Source organism: Morone saxatilis, unplaced genomic scaffold (genome assembly GCF_004916995.1).
Source record: "Morone saxatilis isolate NCDOM2014 unplaced genomic scaffold, NCSU_SB_2.0 Contig20, whole genome shotgun sequence".
Taxonomy (NCBI): Eukaryota; Metazoa; Chordata; class Actinopteri; family Moronidae; genus Morone; species Morone saxatilis.
In genome coordinates this window covers 5862151-5872708 of record NW_023339763.1, presented here as the reverse complement: position 1 = coordinate 5872708, position 10558 = coordinate 5862151, and the positions used below count along the sequence as shown (strand labels likewise).

Here is a 10558-nt window from a genome sequence, read left to right as displayed (position 1 = left end):
ACACAGTTCGGTTATGAAAAGAAGTTAAAAAAAACATGTTCTATCACCAGAGTAGCAGCTTTGATAAAGTGCAGACTGGGTTGATTTCTCTCTTGTCTATCCATTGCCATTCTGAGGTGTGTGTTGGATTATTTTTTTTTTCCAAATAGGAGATGTAGTTAAACCACACACTTTCACAGATTTGGGAAATGTGTCATCCTCCATTTTTAACCGACTTATCCGTAATGGTCTGCAGGAAGTCAATTTTGTCAGCTGCTCAACTCGACAACCGTAAGGCACAGCTGGAAAAAATGTATGACAGCACAGACTACTTACGTGGACAGCCAGCGCAGTATACATCAGAGGTCTTGCTGTCGGTTTTGCTGTTGGGTGGTGACCAAAATATTCAGGAAGAAAATATGATACTGCTGATGTATGCCTTAAGTAAGTGCCTTAAAGGAAAACTACACAATTTTTGCACAGATTTTCCCTGTGTGCTCCTTTTCAATTTCTAATAAGTTATTTTAGATCATATGGCTGAACTGACTTTTAACTGACTGGATGGCTAATTTCTGGTATATTGTGACCACTTAAAGTGAGGGACTAGATTGTGTTCTGACTGGCTAGTAGAACACCCGGATAGATGTCATTGATTGTAGCAACTCTTTACTCTCAAAGTTTAATTTGATAGAATTCATAAATAATATTGATTGAAAAGTAATAATAATAAATAAATAAATAAATAATAAAATAGATTAAGAAATATATTCATATTAGTTTTTCAGCAATCATAACTGCATTCTTACCTACATCTCACCTTAAATTATGAAGTTTATGGTATGACTATTTATGATTAATTGATGGTTGATTTTCATAGCATATTGAAATGACCGGAAACCAGTGGTTGTTTAGAAGGTATTTAAAACTGTGTATAAATGTATGTAAAGTGCACACAGTTTAATGCCAAACCATTGCTGTGAATAAAAACTCTATCTCTCTGTTTTTCTCTCAGCTGTGTTTGAAATTTGTGTGGGTGCTACAGGATTATGAAGCACAGGATTACATAATCCATTTCAGCCAATCAGTGAGCAGGACTGCTCTACCGTCATGTGTTGATTTAATCCAAACAAGCACACACACACACACACACACACACAGATGTAAATGTACACACAGCTGGAGCCTGGTATCAGCTCTCACAGAAAAAGCAAAACCAGCTGTCTGAATTAAACACACACAGGAAAATACTGTTCCCACACATACACACTCATTCATGCCTTCACAGACTAACACACACAAATACACAAATACACACAGGTAGTAGTCAAAGAATCAGAGTTATTCCTTAAGGTTTAAGCAACGCTCAGTGAGGGTCTGGACGTTAACGTTCAGCAGAAGGATTATTCAAGTCTAAACTTTTCACTTTATGACTGAAGTTCATTAAATCCCCTGAAGGTAGTTGTTTTGAATTTTGCAGCATCGTGACTAAAAGCTTCTCAGCTTAGAAAAACCTGCCTCACCAGTCCTGCAGCCTGCCGCAGTAACATATTATACTCCATACTCTGTGTGGGTGTGTGTTTATGGAAAGACTGATTTTGGGGGGTTTTTACAGTCACAAAACATGATTTCACATTGTCAGGGTCCTCAGTGTTTACCTACTAGAATCAGCACACACACACGGTTAATCAGAGGCCCGTTGCACAGTGACGTGGTTTTAGGGATACGATTAAGGCAACAGTATACTATGATGTGATATAATGGCTGTGTCTCTGGAGACAAGCATCGACACTGGGAAATAAGACAGCGGCGTATCCCAAGCAGGCAGACACTCGTCAGCCCACTGCTGGTGTACAAGCTTACATAGTAAACAAGGGGTGGCATGCCATACAATGCTGGTGTATGTTGCCCTTTAAGGTTCATCACTTTCTGTCCCTGTTCTGTCCCTACCCATCTAAAAGTTGTAGGCTACTTTTACAGCTACAAAAAAAAACACTCCACAACTCAGATAAGTTCCATAAAAAAGAAACAAAAATTAGTCAATATAATAAAATAATCAAAAAGACAGTTAGAGTGGGAAAATTATAAGCTGCTGAATGATGTGCTTGTTGGCCTCAAATCAATAAATAATAAGAACAAAACTGACAGAAATAATATATTCATGACATTTTCACACATATTTTTTTAAGACTATTTAAAAAATACCTTTCACTGCCAAAAAGAATGACACCAATGAGTAAAAGCCAGCCTTACATGACACCAGAAAGCAGCAAGATGGTTTTGCAGGACGATGCTAGCTATCAACCTAGCAATGCTGGCTCAATACCAAGCTACCTTAACACGAAAGCTCAGTGAATTGAATCAAATTACAATGATTCCATTCAAATGAGCTAAAAACATTATTTAGATTACCACTGCAGTTCATTTAAACCTCTACAGGTTTCTATTGTCAGTTCCTTTTATATCCCTCATGTTTACACCTGAGACTTGCTCCTGCTGCAGAAGGTGGAGGAAAGGGTCGCGCTCTGGGTCACCTTAACATTTCTCTCTCTCTCTCTCACACCACAAATCTACCCACAAGAAAATTAGACAAACCCCTGTCTAAATTAGCTTAACCACACACCCATTTTCTCACCACACACCAAAGCTCAGTGTGTCTCAGGCTCACTGATGTATTCAAACCTGCTTCGTGTTAATAGTGATGAAACACAGCCAGATGCCTGCTGAGGAGGTTCAGTGCCATGAAGCTCTGAGACCTTCTGACCTCTCAGGATCTGTCAGATGGAGAGAGACTTATTAGTTCTCTGTGTGGAGGTCATGCTGGGATTCTTGGAAGTTTGGAGCCTAAGACGCCGTTTAGCACCCTGAGTATCAACACGTGAGTCACACTCACTGTGCAACAAACACTGGAAAACACTCTGCCTCAATGAGACGTGAAACCACAATCAGTCACAGCTACAGCTCACATGCTGGTAGAGCTGCCTTGCAACTATATGATGGACAGAAAAAAGCAGGAGCTGACCAGAATATTACAACAGCTTTTATAACAATTTGTTTTAGATATTAACAGATGAGGCTGGTGTTATTTTCTATTATTATGATTGTATCCACCTAATAAGTACCAGTGTAGCCAAAGCCTAATACGACTCATGTCTCTGTGCCATATTAGTTATTAAAGAACCATACATTTACATTGGATGACATATTCCTTCATTGCAATTATCAAGGCAGAAACTGTACTTTTAATCACTGGCTCCACCAACTCTTCCACCAACTCTTTGAACTGGTCTTGACCTTGCACCCATCCACCAAAAGCCTCAACAGAGTTGAATCCTTTATTAATGAACAAACTTTAACAGCAGCAGAGGTCTAAACTGTTAAAAAAATCATGTTTCCCCAAGGCAATGTGCAGCATAATCGTGATCGTCTGTCACAGTGTGTCAGCCACAGTTCACGATCAGCTGGACCGCAAATGTCGAAATGAGTCTTCAGCTCCAGCATCAGTTCGTAAAACTGTACCTGCTCTGGATGCTTTTATTGTTTCTCACCAGGAGTAACACTTGAATTAGTGAATGCAAGTTTTTCAGATGATGGATTTAGAACAAACATATGAAAAATAATTACCTTTAAGGGCAGCTGCAGAAAACAGCAACATCATTTCAGAAGCAGTAGTGATCATTTTAACTTGAAATCACATCATATATATATATATATATATTTTGATATTTTAATATCACATTACATATACCATTAATATCACATTACATATACCATACCAGAAGATCAACCTTATCTCCCATCCCTAAGATCAGTTTGTGCTTAGTTCCACAAAACGACTGCTACCAAGATGCGGCTGCAACCTATGTAAACTCCATTTTCCAAGCTGCCAACCAGCTGAATAATCTACATTCACATCAAATCCCAACTCACCCCACAGCCGCCTCTCCCTCACGCCCTTCCAGAAGACATCCCAAGCCTTGTTGGTGGAGTCTTTCACATGCTCGCTGAAGGATCTTCGCAGTGGAGTTTTTACCGTCGGGGTCTGAGCCATATTCCATATGTTCAACAGTTACATATTCCCACTGAAAAAACTATGTGTTTCTGGAGAGTTCCTAACCCATGTGGGCAGCGTTCGCTCCGTCATGGCTCATGCAGAGGGTGTGTTTGACTTAAGAGTTCAGCAAAGTGAGGAAGGAGGAGGAGGAGGAGGAAGAGGAGGCAGGGGGGCTGACACTTGATGCAAAAAGTCTGCATGTAATTTGTGAAACACCCCTGTCCTCTCCCTCCCTACACCTCCCTCCTCAGAAAGTTGTGTGTGTGAGAGTGTGTTTGAGGGAGGGTGACTAAAAGAAAATGTGTGTGAAGAACTGTTTATGTGGATGAACAAACTATTATGGTGTGTGAGTGTGTACTGTATCTGTGCGTTTTGAAGAGGATGAATGCGAAGCAGAGCGAGAGTGAGTCTGTTAGTCTTTTGTGCGTGTGTCTGCATGGGGAGTTAAAGGATTTGGCCAGCCTGAAGAGAGGAAATGACATCTAACCTGGGTTAAAGACATCAGCAGCATACACACACACACACACACACACACACACAAACGGAAACAGAGACACAAGTATTATAAACACAAACTCCAATTATTTCTCCTTTACACACAATCAAACCAGCAAAAATTTTCAAGTTTTAAGTCATTATCAAGCCTTCTCATTTTTTCAGTTGGACTTGACAAGTCTTAGGTGTTCTGTCAAAATCTTTGTGTGTTTGTGTGTAAAGCAGAAAGAATTTGAGTTTGGCAAGTCCCCCTCCACTTGCAAAAACACACAGACCTTTAATATTTAATTGTTAGGCCTCTGCATTGGTCCCAGTTGCTTTGTAATTTTAATGACCGCCATCTGGAAAAATTTGACTTTATCCTTGAGGACTTGTGATTCATATGAGACTTGAATTACTTGAGACTTTCCTCAAAAGACATGCAACTTCCTTTGACTGTCTTGAATTACTTGAGATTTAACTTGGAATTGTCTTGTAATGACTTGTACTTGTCTCAAGCTTGATTCATGCTGAGACGGACTTAAGACTTGTCTCGATTGAGAACTGACTTGGGACCTGATTCAGACTTGTTTCGAATTACTTAAAACTTGATTTAGAGCCACCTCGAGCAACTCCAGACTTTACTTGGATGGGTCCCAATGACTTGAGACTTAATTAGACAGACTTCACACTTAACTCAACCCTTAGCCCACCACATCTGTCAGATGCAGTTAGCCTTAATGAACCACCCAGGCATCACCACACACACACACACACACCATCATCATTATCATCATCAATGCTAAAATCTGTTTAAATACACTTCCTCTCTTGGGAGAGAGAATAAATAAACAATATAGTACAGTACTGCTGGGAAGGAGGATAAAAACTGAGGGAAATCATGAATGTGTGGAGGAGAGAGAAAGAGGGGGATAGTGACGTAAGGGGTAAGATCACTGCAGTTGGTCCAAAGTAAATGAGTAGACCTTCTCAAAGTGGTAGTTCAGTACTTCTACAGTACCGACTGAAATGTTTAGCTCTGACGTCAAGTATCTGTAATAAAGGTATCCAAAATATGTGCTGCATAGGTATCGGAAATGCACAAAACACCTAACCCTAACAAATAATTAATACTTAAAAACACTACCTAATCCTTGTCCTAATGTGACTGGATTTTTTGTGTCCATCCAAAAAAACAAAAGCACTGAAGGGCAATACAGCCAAGTGCTGTAAAATACCAGGTCCACTTTGTGCAGGTGGGAAGTGCAAGTTGGAAATGTTCTTGGTTAAGTTGACAAAATGATCACGTTCTCTGTCACAATTGTTTACACAGCACTCACCATGCAAAATGTGTTTGTAATGACAAACCAAGCAAAGAGTGAGTGGAATTAAAGACATTAACATACACAGCACAGCTCCGTCCACACACTCAACAACTGAAAACCAACAGCTGTCAAATCAGCAGCAGAAGTCAGCACAAACCGCTCATTTTACTTAGTGATTTATTTTTTTCAGTTTTACTTTGATTAAACTTTACAATTTATGGAGCCAATCTGTTGATGGAAAACAGGATGTTTGGTAGCAATATGGACAATGTTATTTAGCTAATAAAATAAATCACGACAGCTGAAGATATGCTCATTTTCTTTTCATATTTCATACCATTTGAGAAAAATCTTTTTTTTTGGGTTTAAGATGGTTGCATTGGATAAAAATGCTAATATCATGAGTTTATTTGAGACGGTTTCAAATTTAAGGATTCAAGGAATTTCTTGTGTTTTTTAACCAGACTTTCAAATGGTCAATATAGTTGGAAGTTGTATCAGATGGAGGCGTTTTTGGTTAGTCGGTTCCAAACCACCACCCTACTTTAGTCCCCTGCCCGTTGGCCTTTCCAAATCATTTAACTCTGCTCCTTCACTCAGTTTAATGCTCATGGAACAGCTGTTATCAGTGGGTCTCATCAACATGTACATACAGCAATTTTAGTCAAAGCTATTTTAATACGTTCATGGCCCTCCCCTGGTCACCTGAGAGCTCATTTTGGCCAATTACGTTTTCATCAACAACAAACTTCCTGTTGAGCTGACTGGCACTGCCATTATGGAAATTTGTGTTAACAGTAATGGAAAGGGAAACTGTATGTGTGGTCACTGAAGTCATTTAGTAAATGATCAGTGAAGTGATTTTCATTAGTACACAAAATCCACTTCAACAGGTAAATTCAACAGGAGGGGCCACGATTGCAGTACAGTGTTGATTTAATAAAAGAAGAAAGACATATTCTGTCATGTCATTGGATAAGTGACTAAATAATTCAGCGGTTGATGGAAGGTCATGGAAAACTGGATCTAGTGACACTTTCAAATGAAGAGAACCCAGCACTGCGATATGAAAGGTTTTTGACAGGAACCAGCAGTAGATGTTGAACACCAAGGCAAACCACCACGGACAAAAACCTTTTATCAACTCGGGGCACTCAGAGTGCAGGAAACGCCCCAAACGCTAATCCTGCATGCAAAATACTTAAAACCCACTGGACTCCACTATAAAAGCTGCCAATGTGTCAGCACAGACATTTGTATTGAATGGACAAATGCTGAAAACCTGACATGAAATAAATTCTTCAAATTGCTTCAGACAAAACAACAACAGAAACAGTCACACTAATGGAACAGAGACCACATTCATCATCAACTTTGTGCAGCTTTGAAACACTTAACTTGGCTTGAACTTAGCAATTATGGAGACTTTTTGGCTTCTAATTTATCCACAGTAAAACCGGTGGAGAATTTCCACATTTGAACAATAACTTATTTCCTCAAGCTCCAAAATTAGACATCCACCACCTGAAGTCTCAAAACCTGGCATAGCTGTCAGCATGAAAGGCAACATCTCAGCTTGCTGTTACACCTGCAGGTTTGAAACACTGTGCTCGAGTATCAAAGCAAGCGTCTTTCCGGTTATTCTCCTTGTTTTGTTTCCAAAGCCTTTACACTCAAGTGTTTCTGAACAAAGCTTGCTATTTGAATATCAGCTCAACCCACGGCTTGATCAATTCACTGTGGTGTTATGCAAAGTAAAAAAAAAACCTCATTCAATGTCACTATTACTGCATGCCTTCAATCCCCTCCAAGAGCTTCTCAGACGGCTATTATAATATTTGTGATAGGAAGCAGCTTCTGCCTCCCCCCTTCCTCTGCTGGGAGAATGATGGGAGACATCTTCTGGCACATTTGTTTACCCTTCAAACAAGACCTAAATTAGTTGCATTCCCAGCGGTTTTCCAAAAGCAGGTAATTAAATAGTACTCAGCTGCATGCTGCGCCACTACGATTTGAACTCCCCTCACTGTGGATTGGAGTGAAATGCCAAGCAGCCAACAAAAAGAGGCACAGTCTTACTTGTGACAGAGCACATCCCTTTGCATTTGTATGCGTCTAAGTAATGCACATATCCAGAGTGACTCACCGCTCTGAGGAAGCAGGTGGGAATTCAGCTCCTCGCTCGGTGACACTTTGACGGGCTGGTAGCTGCAGGATTCAGCTGTGTGGCCTTTGGTTTCCAAGATGATCTGTCAAACCAAAGTGACATAATAAAATTGACACAAAAGACACAGGTGTAAGGCATTAAAGGGGAACTTTGGCAAATTTGTACCCTAGTCTTGATCACTAGAGGTCACCGAGTACTGTCGATAGGAAAAAGAACGACCAGAATTGGTTCTAGCAAACTGGGTCTCTCCTCCTCTGCAGGCTATATGTTCCGCGGAGCTCCGCAGTTAGTTATGAATAACATTCTTGTGGGGCATCTCCTAAAGAGGCGCTTTTGCTCTCGTTGAGACACACAAATGCAGATAAAATGTCTTGTGCAACCATGAGTCAGGGCCCTTACGGGCCGGGTGTGGATAGATGAAACAAGCAGGTCCTTTCAATCATACGCGTTGGCGAAACCGTAGCAAAACAGTACTGGCGCGCCTACTCTTGTTTTGTCATTCGGGCGCCGCTTCCGCTTCACCGGATTAAGCCAGAAGGTAATCAGTAATCCACAGAATGGATAATGCCTTCGCGAGAGAGAAAAGTTGTATTTCGCGCCTCAGAAAACTGTCCGATGTCTTCACACAGCTGAGGCTCGGTTCGGAATTTTTCGCATCACTTCCTGCAACAATTTCTTCTTCTGCGTTTCCCTCCAACAAGTGAAATCCCACGGGACTTCGATTATTCTTGGCTTTCAGTGAAGCGAGAGGTGGAAAAACATGTAGGCTCTTGTATCAAGATTATTTCATTTTATCATTATTTATATCAATATCAATTCAGTTGTCAAGGGCTGTAAATGTAATGCACTTCCTTTTTTTTATTTTTACACGATTGACTGCCCCTCTACACTTTACAAATGTAATATAAACATTCACAGAAGAATAGCAGAGACAGACTGTCACAGCAAAGACCATGTTGAGTGTAACACCTCTGCTAAACTTCCCTGAATGTAAAACCTGCTCTGGTTATATCTCCACAATCCCAAACAAAATGTTGGGTCCCCTGCAACACTGATCACCACAGTTCACATTAGACAAAACTCTATGATAGGGACAACTCAGTAGCCTCCTATTAATAGAATGTGAGGTAGAAAAAAAATGCAAATGAAAGTAGCAACAAGGACCTTTCCTTATTTGTTGATTCTGGCGGCCCCTGTGAACAGAAGTGGTAGTGTTTCCACCGTCCTGTTTAATTCATTTCAAGGAGAATCCAACTGAATCCGATCAGGTGGCAGACATTAAATATAACTATAGTAGAAAGTCTTTTCGCTTATGGTCTTGTGTGTTTAAGTAGGTCATATAGAGGCATCATTATTAAATTTAGACCAGTTAAAAACTTCTCATAGTAGCTTTAATAGCTGATTATGGACCACAGAGCCTGTGTTTCAAATAATGCTTTTAAAATTGATTTTTCCTTGTTTTTTTCTGTGTTTTTTGACAGAAATCCTTTTTGAAAATGAAATCCCCAAATAATCAACCCTATGTAAATATACAGGGATTTCCTCCATTAAAATGATGATTAAAGTGATCATGGAACATGAACTCAAAATGCAGATCACCTAAATCCTTCATTTCTGGGGACAAGGGAATATGATTAGTTTTGCTGGTATTTGGTTGAAAAACAAATTCCTAGATCAATCAAGTAAATGTTGAGTTATTTAACTGGATAAGTGGAAGCTTCTGTTCATGGCAATCCATCCAAAAGTTGTTGAGATATTTCAATCCCGACCAAAATGGTGGACCAACAGACTGTCACCAGTAGAGCCAAAAAATTAGATACATGTCTGTGCTTTGTGTCATCACACATTGTCCAGGAGTTGTCATTTAATAATGCTGGAAGCCTGAAGAGTTTTGTGATGCTTTGAGCTCAGCACAGTTTACATGAGTTAGGAGTCTCAGCCACAGTAAAGTCCTGCATTCTTTCTAGTTCTGAATTTAAAAGACCTGCTTTTTGTTCAGCATTAGGCTCCAGTAGCCAATATCAAACATCCCCCAACTGTACACAAGAGGTAAAACACACTGCCAGAAGTACACACTCAAGTGTCCAAAATATCATGAACTCCCTCCTCCTGTTGAGCTGCTCCCCGCTGCTCACAACCCACAATATCTTTGATTGTCAAGAGGACTAAAAGCTTTCTTTAACCCGTCTCCACCACTCACCTCTCCTCCAGTTTTCGCCTCCAGGCACATACTCTATTGTTAGTCTGGTCCTCTTCTCCTCTGCTGCTGTTGTTCCTGCCCAGAAGCTTGTCACTCATCTTGATGAGCCGTCTACCTTACAGCAGCGTTCAGGCTTCTGGCTGCAGCAAACAGCATCAGTAAACTCTCCTCAGGCGCTGGAGAAGTAAGCAAAATTCTTCAGCACAGATCTTCACCTGGCTTTTGAACCTTTCTTGTTAGTTTCATGTTTTGCTTTGCTGTTCTCCTCTTCAGCCTGCCATTGTTCTTGCCCTCTGACCTTAACTTGATAACTATAATCTGGCTCAGTGTTGCCCCCTGTTGACCAGGAGACACATAAAAGT

At 40.3% G+C, this 10558-nt stretch overlaps 1 protein-coding gene across 2 annotated transcripts in view; it reads right to left on the bottom strand.

Annotated features, from left to right (window-relative positions):
- The window catches only part of si:dkeyp-23e4.3 (rho GTPase-activating protein 7), a 106634-nt gene extending 96339 nt beyond the window's left edge, over positions 1-10295 (bottom strand). Inside the window, exons 1-2 of one of the 2 annotated variants that reach the window (XM_035666288.1) lie at positions 10197-10295; positions 7976-8078 (exon numbers count right to left, since the gene is read on the bottom strand). In XM_035666288.1, the coding sequence (XP_035522181.1) occupies positions 7976-8078; positions 10197-10226 (133 nt within the window). In that variant the 5' untranslated portion in view covers positions 10227-10295. The remainder of the gene's footprint in view (positions 1-7975; positions 8079-10196) is intronic. The other variant, XM_035666287.1, reaches the window with a different exon arrangement.
- Between the last annotated feature and the right edge of the window lie 263 nt (positions 10296-10558).